We start from the raw sequence: 17,765 nt of genomic DNA, 5'->3' as shown, positions 1-17,765 counted from the left end.
CTAACAATAGTAATTTGGTAAACTGTAGAAAATCTAACATATCACAAAATAATCTATTAGATAGTAGCAATTATAGTATATAACTAAAGTTCTATTGGACTGTACCAATCATAGTATATAAATAGAGTTCTATTGGACTGTACCAATTATAGTATATAAATAGAGTTCTATTGGACTGTACCAATCATAGTATATAAATAGAGTTTCTATTGGACTGTACCAATCATAGTATATAAATAGAGTTCTATTGGACTGTACCAATCATAGTATATAAATAGAGTTCTATTGGACTGTACCAATTATAGTATATAAATAGAGTTCTATTGGACTGTACCAATTATAGTATATAAATAGAGTTCTATTGGACTGTACCAATTATAGTATATAAATAGAGTTCTATTGGACTGTACCAATTATAGTATATAAATAGAGTTCTATTGGACTGTACCAATTACAGTATATGGGACAATATCCCTAATGCGCCTTGAAATGAGGAACTCAAAAGTGAGGAACTCAAAAGTCACGTGTAAACAAAAAAACTCTGTGTAGTGATATTTGACACATTTCTATGATAAACAAATGACTTAGCTGAACCATTTGTGTTAATTTAGAAAGTAAGGGAACACAGAATAAATGTGTAAAAACTATGGAGCCATTAAATGTGTTCAAAGTATTAAATTTTTAAAGAACTTATTGTGTCAAAAATGGGATTTTTTACCATGAGGAGCCACATCGCAAAAGGATACTCGGGGTTTGCTAATTTACGGAAAAATTAATCACACTTCGTACCCCGAAAATTTAACCACACATGTAAAAATGTCTCAGCTTCGAAACAAGCCATCATACAGATACAAGTTTATGATATGGCCTGAGCAACAGAAGAAAACGTTACCATTACCGCCTATGTAGAAACAATTGCGCATATTGCCCCATCTTCTAACAAAAAATCCAGAGATATCTTAAGATGATTTCACCTTGTACACCACAGAAAATTGTGAAAATGATGGTTAGTATTTTTTTATTTATACCTAGTTATCATAAACAGTTTAAGATAAATATTATTGATAAAGATCAGCCAAAAGGCAATGAAATTTTCGCTTTTAAAATGCATTACTGGCACGGGGCTGAACACTTTTTTTAGGCACAATCATAACTTTGTTTACCCCCGAGAGATCCGAAAGGAATTGTTTATTTATTGAAAAAGGCAAGAAATAACTTACATGTAATATTATTAAATTGTAAGTAAACATAACACAATATAGTCTTGATTATGTAATTATCACTCTGGTCTACAGGAATAACTGACAATCAAGGGAGATAACACACTTCACACGAGTAAAGTGAGATACATCATCACATGTGCTTTTATCCAATGATTTGACCCTGGTCAGTAGATATCATATGCAAATAAACAGAAAACAAACATGTACATGTATTAGAAAATCATGAATTACTATTTTTAATACACACGAGCAAAACACTAGATATTGACATTTCTCAGTGAAAAGGGGGAGGGTCAAACCTTCTTGAAAACAATATTGCTATTCAACTATTAAGCTAGTTAGCTACTACTCATTGCTTCTAATATAAACGGTTTGAATGAAGGTGGCTAAGCAACAAGGGAGAAGCTTTTTTCTTTCTTTGCGATAAAACTTTCAAAAGTTAGATTTTTCTCTCTCAATAATACTTATGTATTTAAATTAAATGATAACACAGCTTGAGTAAATTTTTATTGTCTTATTTCAGTTCCAGACATATCATTACTTTTTTACATGAGATGGCAAACTAAAGGTTTTAAAAAGTCCTTAATAACTGGTAAGCATTTTGTTTTATTAGGCAAGCTCTAAATTATTTATTTATGGTATTTGTGCAATTGAAATTACAGTCGGTATGTTAGAAATATGCTAATATGAAAACTGTTGCTATGGTCTTGATATTAAATGAAAAGGCTTGGTTACTGATCTTTTCGACTCGATATTTCGAGTTGAATCTTGCGGCAACTGTTTCCCATGTAACACTGCAAACTATATTTAGCACTATTTTGATCTGTCGTTATTTAATGACGCCATAATACATGTGATGTCACAATGTTTCCTTTAATACCTCATGTGGATTTCTCACTGATAAAAGTTTTTACTGAAATACATGTAAAAAGCCTTTTTTTCTCAAATAGAATTATGTGAAAGGACAAGTTTTGAAAATTTGCACTTCATTGCACTCTAATTACATGATAAGAATGATTTTCTCAGTAGTTTCGAGTGGTTTCCACAGTATTAGATACCAGATGTCCACTAGTAAGAATAATTATTTTGGTGGTTTTTTTTTAATAAAATCTACATTTTTGCATAATTTCTCTGTCAAAATGCACTTTTAGACACAAGAAAATGTTATGGAATGCTTTAACAGGGTCTGTGTATTGTAATTTAAGGTTATCATCAGAAGTTTTGTCCTTGTTTTGAATAGTGAAGGTATACTGGAAGAAATTAATTATACATACACATTGTATTAAAAATAAATGAATATAGCGATAAAAGTGTCATTGCCATATAGTGCTGAAACGACTTTATTTTTTTTCAGAAATGGACAAAAATACACAGATTTATTCAGAATGTCATACTGATGAAGATCACCTAAAAATATTTGGTCAAATCAGAACTATGGATTTCAATATGGGACAATATCCCTAATGCGCCTTGAAATGAGGAACTCAAAAGTCACGTGTAAACAAAAAATCTCTGTGTAGTGATATTTGACACATTTCTATGATAAACAAATGACTTAGCTGAACCATTTGTGTTAATTTAGAAAGTAAGGGAACACAGAATAAATGTGTAAAAACTATGGAGCCATTAAATGTGTTCAAAGTATTAAATTTTTAAAGAACTTATTGTGTCAAAAATGGGATTTTTTACCATGAGGAGCCACATCGCAAAAGGATACTCGGGGTTTGCTAATTTACGTAAAAATTAATCACACTTCGTACCCCGAAAATTTAACCACACATGTAAAAATGTCTCAGCTTCGAAATGAGTTATCATACATATCCAAGTTTATGATATGGGCTGAGCAACAGAAGAAAACGTTACCATTACCGCCTATGTAGAAACAATTGCGCATATTGCCCCATATAACTAAAGTTCTATTGGACTGTACCAATTATAGTATATAAATAGAGTTCTATTGGACTGTACCAATTATAGTATATAAATAGAGTTCTATTGGACTGTACCAATTATAGTATATAAATAGAGTTCTATTGGACTGTACCAATCATAGTATATAAATAGAGTTCTATTGGACCGTACCAATTATAGTATATAACTAAAGTTCTATTGGACCGTACCAATTATAGTATATAAATAGAGTTCTATTGGACCGTAACAATATGTACAATAGTTTGCAATATCCTAAAGGATAGCTGGACAATAAAACCCAATCATCACTGTACAAATAATAGTATATATTGTTCTAAACATTCTACCATTACAATTGTTATCATTCTTTACCCTTTACAAATAGAAATTTAATGCCATTAAGGGTAAAGGAACAAATTGTTCATTAACTGGCATTTGACCAAATTGACAAGAACTGTACGCATATTATGCATGTTATATCTTTTACTACAAAAAAATTAAGGTCATATTTTAATTGTAAACAAAAACCAGGTGCTCCGCAGGGCGCAGCTTTATACGACCGCAGAGGTCGAACCCTGAACAGTTGGGGCAAGTATGGACAAAACATTCTAGCGTGATACAGCTCTGAATTTGGATTGTGATCAAATTTTTGACATTACATGGGTTTTTTTTACACAAAACAAATGTCAAGATTTTACAAATTTTACAATTAAAGATTTCTTCTTCAAACTTTTTAAATCTAAAATTAAATAGTTGACACAGCATAGGTTTCTGACACAGAATGAATGTGGTCTAATGAACTTAAAAGTTTGTTTTTGCCTTTTAGCAATTCACTATGCTGTTGAATATTAATCCTCTCAAAAAAATGTTTGAAGAAATTTTCTTTTTATTTATGAAATCTGAAATGAGAAAAATTTAACCCCCCCCCCCCCTTTTTCACATCCCCGTTTCCCTTTTTCCAAAACTGATATCAATTCAAATTTCTAATGGAGTTTGCAACAATAACTACTCTTTTAAATACATCATAAAATATTAAAATGTAAAATAAAGTGCTTGTTATCACTGAATGGTAAAGATTGGCTGGTAGTAAAAGTGAATATACATTGTTTATTGTATAAAACAATAAAAAAAACTTCATCAGCAACATTTTATATTGGCAAATTTCCAATGAAGTTATTTACATAAAGTTATTGGCAAATAAAAATAGAAAATGACATCATAGTCATGTCTGGCAAATGTCCAACATACATTATCTAAAAACAATTTAGATAAGATAAGGAAATAAGATGTAAAAAAACTACTTGTTATCACTGAATGGTAAAGATTATTTTAATTTATCAGTTGGTAGTAAAAAGTGAATATACATTGTATATTGTATATAACAAAGATTTAAGTTGATTATGGACAAAGAAAGATAACTCCAATTAAAAATAAATCTTGCTATTGCACAATATTTTGCAATTAGATATTTCTTGCTTACTATTCTGGACAAAGAAAGATAACTCTAATTAAAAAAAAATTTGCTATTTCACAATATTGTGCAATTAGATATTTCTTGCCATTGCGCAATACTGTGCAATTGAAAAGACTTGCTATTGCACAATACTTAATATAATAATTTTAGATCCTGATTTGGACCAACTTGAAAACTGGGCCCATAATAAAAAATCTAAGTACATTTTTGGATTCAGCATATCAAAGAACCCCAAGATTTCAATTTTTGTTAAAATCAGACTAAGTTTAATTTTGGACCCTTTGGACTTTAGTGTAGACCAATTTGAAAACAGGACCAAAAATGAAGAATCTACATACACAGTTAGATTTGGTATATCAAAGAACCCCATTTATTCAATTTTTGATGAAATCAAACAAAGTTTAATTTTGGACCCCGATTTGGACCAACTTGAAAACTGGGCCAATAATCAAGAATCTAAGTACATTTTTAGATTCAGCATATCAAAGAACCTAACTGATTCATTTTTTGCAAAGTTAAGAATCTACATACACAGTCATGACAGTTAGATTCGGCATATCAAAGAACCCCAATTATTCAATTTTGGTGAAATCAAACAAAGTTTAATTTTGGACCCTTTGGGCCCCTTATTCTGTTGGGACCAAAACTCCCAAAATCAATACCAACCTTCCTTTTATGGTCATAAACCTTGTGTTTAAATTTCATAGATTTCTATTTACTTATACTAACGTTATGGTGCGAAAACCAAGAAAAATGCTTATTTGGGTCCCTTTTTGGCCCCTAATTCATAAACTGTTGGGACCTAAACTCCCAAAATCAATAACAACCTTCCTTTTGTAGTCATTAACATTGTGTTTAAATTTCATTGATTTCTGTTTACTTAAACTAAAGTTATTGTGCGAAAACCAAGAATAATGCTTATTTGGGCCCTTTTTTGGCCCCTAATTCCTAAACTGTTGAAACCAAAACTCCCAAAATCAATCCCAACCATTCTTTTGTGGTCATAAACCTTGTGTCAAAATTTCATAGATTTCTATTAACTTAAACTAAAGTTATAGTGCGAAAACCAAGAAAATGCTTATTTGGGCCCTTTTTGGCCCCTACTTCCTAAAATGTTGGGACCAAAACTCCCAAAATCAATACCAACCTTCCTTTTGTGGTCATAAACCTTGTGTTAAAATTTCATAGATTCCCATTCACTTTTACTAAAGTTAGAGTGCGAAAACTAAAAGTATTCGGACGCCGGACGACGACGACGACGCCGCCGACGCCAACGTGATAGCAATATACGACGAAAAATTTTTCAAATTTTGGGGTCGTTTAAAAATTATTCATTAACTTCTTGTGTTTATTCCAACAGTAAATAACAATCAAAACAAAACAAAGAACATTGATTTAATCTGAAAAGCATACATTTTATGATGGTGAGTAGAATACCGGGACATATTTGTTGTTTTCAAATAAATTTTAACAGAGTTTTAGTACTTCAGTTTTACAAACAAGAAGTATTTGTTTAACATGCTTATTCTGAGATTCCATTGATCATAGTGTGTACTTAACAGTATTTTATCCAGTGATAAGTAAAATCACAAAAATACTGAACTTAGAGAAAATCAATTGGGAAAGTCCATAATCACATGGCAAAATCAAATAACAAAACGCATAAAAAAACGAATGGACAAGAATAGTCATATTCCTGACTTGGTACAGGCATTTTCAAATGTAGAAAATGGTGGATTAAACCTGGTTTTATAGTGCTAACCCTCTCACTTTGATGACAGTTAAAGTTGTCAGAAGATCATAATGTGTACTTACGGTATTTTATCCAGTGATTTAGCTATAGTTGTCAGAAAGAAATCAGATACTCCTTGTAATTTCTCTACCGACTCCTGTATCAATACCTGCACTTCCTCATGTTTCAAGGCTTGTTCTGTTGTAACATCATAGGGTAAGCCACTATAATAAAAAATCAAACAAGTTAAACTGTGAGTTTATGCACCCTTATACCACCACTATGAGTATTCAATTAACAGGAAGTTGATGATTTGTAAGAAAAAGTTACCTTAACCTTTTTGCTGACGAATCCTGATCTACCGGGATTCAAGCAGGATTGAAGCTTCAGACAGTTGACAATCATGACAATGAGGCAGGTCATTGACATAGTGGACAACTGATATGTACTGATAGTAACTATATCAAATATACATGAACTATCACAAGTAGTTCCTATGAAACTAACTTAAGGATATTCGCTACTCTGTTTCAAAATAACAAGCTTTGTAAAACAATGTTATTTAAAATTGAAGGTACACAATGCATATAAATAAAGAAACTAAAATAGCAGAAAAAATGAAGGGTCAGTGTGCTTGTTTTGGAGATACAAGTCTTTGAAAATTTGGCTAGAAATAATTCTTTCTAGATTTTTCATACACTTAACATTGGCCCCTAATTTCTTTTAAAAAAGATGCAAGAAAGATTTTATAAAATTTTCAAAGATGATATTTTAAACTACAGTTAACTCTCATTGTCTTGAACTCTGTTGACTCGAAATTTTGGATGAGTTGAAGTTTTCATGTGGTCCCGAACTTTGTTCCATATAAATGTATGTATTTCGACTCCTGATGAGTTGAAATTGGATGTGATGAAATTTCGATTGAGTCGAACTAAATTTACGGTCACAAAGTTAACAAAAGCATTCAAAGTTCAAAGTAACCATGTATTAGATAAGCAATGAATCTGAGAATCATGCTCACATGAAGTTTGTTATATTTCATGATTTGTAATTCAGGGGGAAAATGCAGTAGAAAGGAAAGGGCATACAGAAACCAGAATGCCTATAAAAGAGGGGTCAAATGAGAATCAGTTTAATACTTGCAGGGTGACATAAATATAGCAATATTTCATATTATGATTATTTATTTCCAATTTGTTGGCCATTTATATGGCAGTTCAATAATTTTTCAAGGAGAACATACAAACTAACTCACAGAATTGTGAGACCAACCTTGTTTTACCAGTTGTAGACTCTGTAGTGTTTACCCAAACTTTGTATACTTCAATAGGGTTAGTGTTGATTTTCAAAGTTTTGTCTTCTATTACACTGTTGACTAAAGGACTTAACATATCTCTTAGAGCATTCTGACCTCTCTGATTTCTGAAAATAAGTAAAAAGAAGGCATGAAAACAAAAAACAAAAATATTCATTAAGCATAGATGCTCAAAATGGTTTGACAAAGTTAGTGATGCCTTAAAAAAAAGTTTAAACCACAGATTGAACCTAAATAATGATGCCATTGACAACAGAATGTTGGATAGCTATGTCTCCCTTTACTGACATAAATGTCGGATTGATATATTGTTGGTGTTTTAACGACATTTATTAGCGCCACTTTTGGCCTATTTTGTGGTGGCAAATCCTCATTATCTTACTTGACCTCCATTTTGTCATCAGTAACAGCATTTTAAAATTTGAAAAGCTTTGGTTGAAAGGTTTATGAGTAAATGCAACGACATGACTGGAAATGCCATTTTTCAATCTTTCTTGAACCATACATCATGATCAGGAAATGTGAAAATCACCATTATTGAACTTGACCTCCATATTGTCATCAGTAACAGCATATTTAAATTTGAAAAGCTTTAGTTGAACGGTTCATGAGTAAATGCAAGGAAAACATTTGGTTGACGCTTGCCTATCCACCCGCTGTACATCACCAAATTAATAACTGATTTTTCTATTGCAAATCCGATTAAAAATGAGCAATAAAATTGAGAATGGAAATGGGGAACATGTCAAAGTGACAACAACCCAACCATAGAGCAAACAACAGTGGAAGGCCACCAATGGATCAATGTAGCAAAAAAATCCTGCACCCCAGGCGTCCTTAGCTGGCCCCTAAACAAATATGTATACTAGTTCAGTGATAATGGATGTCATACTAAACTCCTAATTATACACAAGAAACTAAAATTAAAAATCATACAAGACTAACAAAGGCCAGAGGGTCCTGACTTGGGACAGGTGCAAAATTGTGGTGGGGTTAAACATGTTTTTAGAGATCTCAACCCTCCCTTATACCTCTAGCCAATGTAGAAAAAACAAACGCACAACAATGTGCATAGTAAAACTCAGTTTTAAAGAAGTCGGAGTCCGATGTCAGAATATGAAACAAAAGAAAATAAACAAAATGACATTAATACAATAAAAACAATTGTTTGTTCTAAAGACAGATATAAAGCTTTTAATCAGTTTAACAAAGTTTACCTGTTGAAACCAACAATCATCTTCACTACCAAAGGGTTTCCTGTGACAAAGTCTGACATCTTATCTACTTTGGATCTGTAAGAAGATTATCATAATACTACTGATTTCTGTTATTTAATGTATCCTACCATTAAATTTCATATAAATAACATTGTACAATTGATAGGTTTTTCAATTTATTGGTGTTGATTTGTAAGACAATAAAGAAAGCTTTAAAAACCAGCAGTCTAAGCATGAACAAATTTACTGGTCTGCTGTCTATATGTAATGTAAAAATGCAAAATAAGTTATCAATTTTTGTAAAGATAATTATATTACTTTAATTGACTACATCAAAATTCTTTAATTACATACATGTATTTGTGTTTTGTCTGTCCTATACTTGCTATGTATTATTTAATGTTTATATTATATTGTCCTGTTGTACACCTATATGAATCTGGGGTTATGAATAAAATCTTGAATGACACATGACATATATACTCTCGAGTGCATCTGCTAAAATGTCTCTGATCATGATTGAATTATGTTGAAAGTCTTAATATGAAAAAAGGTTTTACAAATATTCATACCTGTCAACCTGTGACGATGAAAATGCAGGTCATGACCTGCATTGAAGAATCAAATCTCAGGTCATAACGCGTACGAACTTTTTCGAGCTGAATTTCAGTATTCATGGTACATTTTCTTATAATGTATATCAAAGATACCAAAACATCAATGCATGTTCACTTTGTTAAGTCATTTTAAATCTTATTAAATATTATTTCATTGCACTTTTAAAGATTTTTATAAATTTGTGAAACTCGGTCTTATGTGCTTTACTTTTTGAAAAAAAAATAATACAACCATCAAACACTAGAATTTAATGTAATTCTTAAATGTTTGAGACTATTCACTAAGCAGCCTTTATCCATAATATTTTGTTCATTCAACAAGGAAATTAGACTATGATAAAATATAGTAATACAGTTAAAGGAAGTATAAATGTAAAAAAATAATTTTCAACTTTTTAAAAAAAATTGTATAAAGGTATAAAAATAATGAATAGTTATTTTTCAATATGTATTTGAATTTAATATTTTGAATGATTTAATCTTTTTCACCCATATAACGTAAATATAAGGAATAATTTTGAATGGTGACAAATAAGGGGAAGTAACTCTAGTTCAGTTTGTAACCGATGGTGCAATTTATTTACGACCTAAAGCTAAGGTAATGGGTGTTAATTAACAGTGTGTTTGACACCAAAGCTGTCAAGTGAAGCCATGCACTTAATGGGTCACTTAATTTGATAGTTTACATAGCTAGTAACTTCCTGTTCATGGAAGAATTACGAATTTGCCGGTATTTCAAAGGAATATTACTTATGTAATCAATCTCAAGGCTAAGAAATACGGGTGAAATCGGGTCATTTTCAGAATTCCCGGGTTATTTCAATGACCCGGCGGGTGTTCCGGGTGATCCCTCAGAATTGTGAAAATCTCGGGTCACACCCGCAGAATACGGGTCAGTTGACAGGTATGAATATTACATTAAAATAACATTATAAAAGAATCTTTAAGATAAGTTAAAGGTCAGATGAACCCTATCAGATTGACATTTGCACCTTACAATCACTCAATACACAAAATATAATGAACTTATTGCTATAATATCTTAGAAACAAACCTAACCAAAGAAAATGAGGAGAATGTAAGATGAACTCTGCCAGACAGACATGTATACCTTGCAATCATTAAATACACATGTAGTTAATAAATTGCTTATAGTCTTATAGAAATAGACTATTTACGTACATGTACAATGCAATCATTTCATACACCACATATAGTTGACCTATTGCTTATAGAACATGAGAAACAGACCTAACCATGAAACTTAACATTGACCAATGAACCATGTAAATGAGGTCAAAGTCAAATTACTACAAGAACAACATCCTACAATAATTTATATCACCAGGTAAAGTTGGCCTACTACTTATGGTATCTGAGAAACAGACATCACCATGAAAAAAATAACCTTGATCATTGACCCATGAAATGAGATCAATGACAGGTGAACCTTATCTGACAGACATGTAGACCTTGTAAGGATCCAATATGCTAAATATCTTTAGTAATAATATGTAAGAAATTTACAGTTCAAGCAGATGTATCACAATGAAAATAAAATCAAGGACAATGGACAGAAACTTCATAACATAAGCCATCTGTATACAAGGTATAAAACATTTAGGTCATCTAAACTAAACGCGATTCAGTCAACGCTTTTCACACCAATTAATTTACAAATAGAAGCATTCAATTCTTGAAACAAATAATGGGTATAAATAAACATAAAAGTTTTATGTTGATGAATTAGAAACCTAACAGAACAAATAACAATTAAAGAACCTTAGTGAGCACGCTCACATACCCCACGTCCCCACATTGTCATTGGAGAAATTAAATAAGTATAAGAAAACAAGAGGCTCTCAAGAGCCTGAATCGCTCACCTGAATTTTGTTGGTTTAATCTCTCATCAATGATTATTTTGGCTTTTCAATTTATTTAAATGTTCTTTGAATCGTCCTATTTTCTTCAAAAGCAAAAAAAAATCATTTTCTCCTATGTTCTATTTTAGCCATAGGAGCTATGTTTCTTGACATACAAGGAAATGAAATATAAAATTTATACTAGATACTCTGAAACTCATTTAGCCTAAGTTTGGCTGAAATTGATACAGCAGTTTCATAAGAGAAGATTTTTTAAAGTAAGTCAACATGATGAACAAATTGTGAAAAAAGTCTTTAAAGGGCAATAACTCCTAAAGAGGTCAATTGACAATTTTGGTCAAATTGACTTATTTGTAGATCTTACTTTGCTGATCATATTTGCTGTTTACAGTTTATCTTTATCTATAATAATATTCAAGATAATGACCAAAAACTGCAAAATTTCCTTAAAATTACCAATTAAGTGGCAGCAACCCAACAATTGGATGTTTGATTCATCTGAAAATTTCAGGGCTGATAGATATTGACCTAATGAACATTTGTACTCCATGTCAGATTTGCTCTTAATGCTTTCGTTTTTGAGATATAAGCCAAAAACTGCATTTGACCCCTATGTTCTATTTTAAGTAACGGCGGCCATGTTTTTTGACGGATCAAAAATCAAAGCACACACTTTGTGCAGGATAATCTAAGGAACAACCATGCTAAGTTTTAACCAAATCCATTCAGTAGTTTCAGAGGAGAAGATTTTTTAAAGTTAGCAAATATGATGAACAAATTGTGAAAAATTGTCATTAAAGGACAATAACCCCTTAAGGGGTCAATTGACAATTTTGGTCATATTAACTTATTTGTAGATCTTACTTTGCTGATCTTTTTTGCTGTTTACAGTTTATCTTTATCTATAATAATATTCAAGATAATGACCAAAAACTGCAAAATTTCCTTAAAATTACCAATTAAGTGGCAGCAACCCAACAATGGTTTGTTTGATTCATCTGAAAATTTCAGGGCTGATAGATCTTGACCTAATGAACATTTTTACCCCATGTCAGATTTGCTCTAAATGCTTTCGTTTTTGAGATATAAGCCAAAAACTGCATTTGACCCCTATGTTCTATTTTAAGTAACGGCGGCCATGTTTTTTGACGGATCAAAAATCAAAGCACACACTTTGTGCAGGATAATCTAAGGAACAACCATGCTAAGTTTTAACCAAATCCATTCAGTAGTTTCAGAGGAGAAGATTTTTTAAAGTTAGCAAATATGATGAACAAATTGTGAAAAATTGTCATTAAAGGACAATAACCCCTTAAGGGGTCAATTGACAATTTTTGTCATATTAACTTATTTGTAGATCTTACTTTGCTGATCTTTTTTGCTGTTTACAGTTTATCTTTATCTATAATAATATTCAAGATAATGACCAAAAACTGCAAAATTTCCTTAAAATTACCAATTAAGTGGCAGCAACCCAACAATGGTTTGTTTGATTCATCTGAAAATTTCAGGGCTGATAGATCTTGACCTAATGAACATTTTTACCCCATGTCAGATTTGCTCTAAATGCTTTCGTTTTTGAGATATAAGCCAAAAACTGCATTTGACCCCTATGTTCTATTTTAAGTAACGGCGGCCATGTTTTTTGACGGATCAAAAATCGAAGCGCACATTTTGTGCAGGATATACTAAGGAACAATCATGTTAAGTTTCATTCAAATCCATTCAGTAGTTTCAGAGGAGAAGATGTTTGAAAAATTGTTAACGACGACGACGACGACGACGACGTCGACGACGACGACGACGGACGCCAAGTGATGAGAAAAGCTCACATGGCCTTTTAGGCCAGGTGAGCTAAAAAAATTGTATAAGAAAAAATTTGAATAATAATTTCCTGTCAATATACACATCTACATAGTATGTCCTTATTATCTACAAAATTTCATGAAATTCTGTTGTGTGTTTTCAGAGGAGTTGAGATGACAAACTGTTGCAGAAGTACATTGAAGCAAATAAGTTCAAAGGGGCGTAACTCCTAGAAAAAAAATTGAATCGCAATTTCCCGTCGATATGCACAACTACATAGTATGTCCTTATTATCTGAAAAGGGTTCGTGAAATTCTGTTGTATGGTTTGAGAGGAGTTGCGATGACAAACTGTTGCAGTAGTATATTAAAGTAAATAAGTTCAAAGGGGCGTAACTCCTAGAAAAAAAATTGAATCGCAATTTCCCGTCGATATGCACAACTACATAGTATGTCCTTATTATCTGAAAAGGTTTCGTGAAATTCTGTTGTGTGGTTTGAGAGGAGTTGCGATGACAAGAAACAGGACTGACGGACTGACGGACAGACTGGTCAAAAACATTATACCCTCCGCAACTTCGTTGCGTGGGGTATAAAAAGACACAATACACATACAAGTGACTGTTCAATATGTCAAGCTCTATATTCTGATGAATCTATGAAAGAAGTAAATTAATTGAACAGAAACTAAGAAAAATCTTTCGTCAAAACACCAAGTTCTCCAAATAAAGGTTGCTTTTTTAACATGCATTTTTTCCTGGAATATGCTATACAAATCCCTTTTCCAAACTGAATACAAATATATGGATATGTCTTTATCATACAATAATTAAACATTATGTACATATACAATAAAGGTCAATGTCAGGAAAATATCAACTTTTTGTATGAGGCTAAGAAACTGGGGAAAGGGGGGGTGGTTCTACCGAGCCCTTCCCCAGTTTTGTGCCGAGTACAAAAAAGTTGATATTTCTCTGACATTGACCTTATATTGTTTTTATACTGCAACTTAAATAAATAAATTCATAGCTAGTTAAATTGTAACACAAATTTCAAACTTATTTTCATCCCTTAATGAACCCCTTGCTGTAGAAAAAGTGATCCATGATGAAATTGACATTGCACAAAATATAGCTGTGTTACTATATTTAGGAAATAAACACAACTAGTTGCAGTAAAAAACAATGTAGAAGTTTCATATAATTTAAAATTTTGATTGGCTAAGGTATTCCAAAAATTCAATTTTATTTCTGTATAAAGTGCAATGTCTATGACTACACAGGCTATCTGTGAAAAGATTAAAAGAATGCAAAAAAAAAACACCATATGAAAGGCTTGTTTAAGCTCTTTATTTCATGGCTGTATTTTTATATAGGGTTGTAAAAGCATTGAGTTTTTGCACTTCATATAAAATGTTCTTAGGTCAACTCTTTAACAAACCAATAAATTAACTAAAAAAACATTCAATTCTTAATTAATCTTAAAATTAAACGAACTCCCTTAATTAAAATGGGCACTAACTGTAAAGGGGAATATCAATAGACTATAGCTAACTGTCTGGTGTCTGATTAAAATAAGTATCAAAAGCATCACAAAAAATAGGTGAAGAATTGTAACTACTCTAATACATTCAAAAGCATTAATTAAAACTAGCTAGGGAAAAAAATTGAAATTAAATATAGCTAGGAACAAAACAAATTGTCCGTCAGAAAAAACGTACCTCATACAATCTTATACTAAGGTATAAATCTTACCTCATACAATCTTATACTAAGGTATAAATCTTACCTCATACAATCTTATACTAAGGTATAACACATACCTCACATCATCTTATACTAAGGTATTACACGTACCTCATACAATCTTATACTAAGGTATAAAACATACCTCATACAATCTTATACTAAGGTATAAACTTCTGACGGCATAAGCATACAATAATTATGTTTGTAATGAAGCCTGTTGGAATTTTCATCCATATTCAGGAGCTTTGTACTAAAGCAACATCCTGATCAAGATAATCATATTGCTATGCATGTAAACTCCAAGGTATTAAAATGTTCTATCGAAATACCTGTCACCCAAATCAAATCTGACTGTGAAAAAAGCTCTTTCATTTGGCTCCTAAAACCAGTATTGCCTTTAAAACTCTTTAACTTGACTAGCAGTTGTTGAACCAATTACACTTTTTACCCCCTCTAAACAAAAGAAGAATTCTGATTGCATGCAAATGAAACAAACAGGGGGATGGATATGAGGTTTCATAAAAGTGTCCTTGTGAGAAAAAAAATCAAAATCAGCTAGTTTTGTAGCTGCATGCAGACCTCAAATTTCCAGGAGCAGTAATTTATTTTTATTGAAAAGTCAATTTCTCCACAACTGGAGCGGGTAAAAAAAAGAAATAAGCAATAAAATTGGTGTGGCTTTATCTTCTGCATTGTTTGCCAATAGAAAACAGGGTTAAATAGTTATCAAAGGTACCAGGATTATAATTTAGTACGCCAGACGCGCTTTTCTTCTACATAAGACTCATCAGTGACGCTCATATCAAAATATTTATAAAGCCAAACTAGTACAAAGTTGAAGAGCATTGAGGATCCAAAATTCCAAAAAGTTAAAGTCATTAATTTAGGGCAATAATTCCTATAAGGACAAATGACAAATATTGTTTTGCTTTAACATATATCATTATAACATTTTAAATAATAGGAAATAACTAAAAGATTTGGTAAAAAAAAACTTCATATCAAAAACAGTGGCTTTGTACAGTCACTAACAATAAAAAGTTGTGCCTTTGGGTCTGTATATTCAAAAGTTTATCATTTATAAGACTGGAAATAACATGGAAATCTCCCTGTCTAATTCTGATGTGTAAACACAAAATCTGATTATACTACTGTTACTATCAACACCTTAATTTATCATAGTCACTATTTTTTTCACTGGACTAATTCTTTGTTAAATATGTTAGAATTATATAGAAATGGCAACACATACTTTTTGAAATCTTTTAAAGACAGAGTATAATTTTCTGACATAAACTACTATTATTTCAATTGAAGTGTGACCATTTTATCACTGGAAAAAATGGTTCTGTTTTCATGCTCTGGTTGTATTCTGAAGTATATCATGCCACAGAAAGTGATTAAAATAGAACAGTACTACACAGCAAGACATACATACTTACAGTCGTCTGCAAGCAATACAAGAAACAAACAATAGTTACTGAAGAAGTCAAGAGTGTTCCAAAATTATATTGTACATAAGAAGTTTATATCATACTATCAAATGCAGTGAGTTTTAATATCAGGATGTATATCTGTTCAATTTGTTGGAGTTTCATACAGCTTACTGTACAAATGTCTAAATTTAATATCATTGACAAGAAAACTTTTAATGGTGGAAGAAACAGAACAGAAAACATGTTTCATGTGGTATGTATGGCAAGCACATTACATTTGTGAAGCTAAACTGTAAGGTATTTTTTTCAACAAAAAAAGTTAAATAATACAATGGTAAAAGCAATTACATGTTTACTCTTCTTCTTCAAAACAAACAGAAAAAGTTTTAGAATTTCCCTTTAAAAAATAAATATATCAGGTGTCATGAAGACAGCTAAACCAATTATTACAATCAGCAGATTAAAGTAAAATGAAAAATATATGTTGTGCTCTATATTATTTGTAAGCATGCATGAACTTCGTATAAATTGGGCATTCTACTGTCATTTCAATGCTGTTTAATCAATGAAAAAGGTATAATTTAAACCATAACTGCCATGTATTTAAGTGACAGATTCAATATTTGATTCCAACAAGTAGAACTGTGTGCTCACTAACAATATCCCAGCTTAAAAGTATTAGATAAACAGGACGTTTGAGAGCTCACTAATGATATCCCAGCTTAAAAGTATTAGGTAAACAGGAAGTTTGAGAGCAATAGGTGTAAGTATACAACACAAAGGTAAAACAAGTTAACATGAAGCTTGATAACAAATTTCAATAAGCTCTTATCTGTAGTTCTTTATGAAAATGGGACAAAAATTCTATACATATCAAAAGAAGGAGATGTGGTATTATTGCAAATGAGACAACTATCCACTAAACATGCTTAAGTTCAAATGAAGGAGATGTAAGCAATTATAGAATACTGCATGTCCATTCTGTGTTTAGAATATTTAAGTATTTGGTAAACAGAAAGATTAGGAACTATGAATCTGAAAAGGCATCACACATTTAAGCATGCTCATATGTGATTGTAGTTCCTGATAAAATTATGACCGAAATTTCAAAGGACTGACGGATAGACATTGTAAAGACAACCTCCTCTGAATTTGAAAGGAGAGTATAAAAAGAAGATAATTGAAGATACATAAATATTCAGTTTTAGAGCCTAATTGTCCTAAAACTGTACCCTCTCCTTAAGTAAACTAAGGTATCAAACATGTAAAGATGTTCTTTTGAGAACTAACATATACAACAGGTAACAATTTATAACATTTTGATTAGTTGCAAATAAATATGATATGATATGATACTGAAGTCTTCACAATTATACACATACAATAATCAGTGCTGTAATATGA

At 31.4% G+C, this 17,765-nt stretch overlaps 1 protein-coding gene and 1 long non-coding RNA gene across 3 annotated transcripts in view; one reads left to right on the top strand and one right to left on the bottom strand.

Annotated features, from left to right (window-relative positions):
* The window catches only part of LOC139519880 (ras GTPase-activating-like protein IQGAP1), a 92,666-nt gene that overhangs the window by 20,640 nt on the left and 54,261 nt on the right, over window positions 1–17,765 (bottom strand). For both annotated transcript variants that reach the window (XR_011663735.1, XM_071312174.1), the window contains exons 28-30: window positions 8,873–8,947; window positions 7,613–7,762; window positions 6,424–6,564 (exon numbers count right to left, since the gene is read on the bottom strand). Coding sequence is in view for 1 of the 2 variants with exons in the window: in XM_071312174.1 (XP_071168275.1) it covers window positions 6,424–6,564; window positions 7,613–7,762; window positions 8,873–8,947 (366 nt within the window). In the remaining variant the exon portion in view is untranslated. The remainder of the gene's footprint in view (window positions 1–6,423; window positions 6,565–7,612; window positions 7,763–8,872; window positions 8,948–17,765) is intronic.
* LOC139519871 (uncharacterized) lies at window positions 594–2,883 on the top strand. Its single transcript, XR_011663701.1, has 3 exons — window positions 594–1,006; window positions 1,747–1,815; window positions 2,578–2,883. It is a non-coding gene; the product is annotated as an uncharacterized lncRNA (long non-coding RNA).

This window comes from Mytilus edulis, chromosome 4 (genome assembly GCF_963676685.1).
Source record: "Mytilus edulis chromosome 4, xbMytEdul2.2, whole genome shotgun sequence".
In the NCBI taxonomy this organism is placed as follows: Eukaryota; Metazoa; Mollusca; class Bivalvia; order Mytilida; family Mytilidae; genus Mytilus; species Mytilus edulis.
The sequence above is the reverse complement of the archived record's forward strand: the minus strand, read 5'-3'. Positions and strand labels throughout refer to the sequence as shown.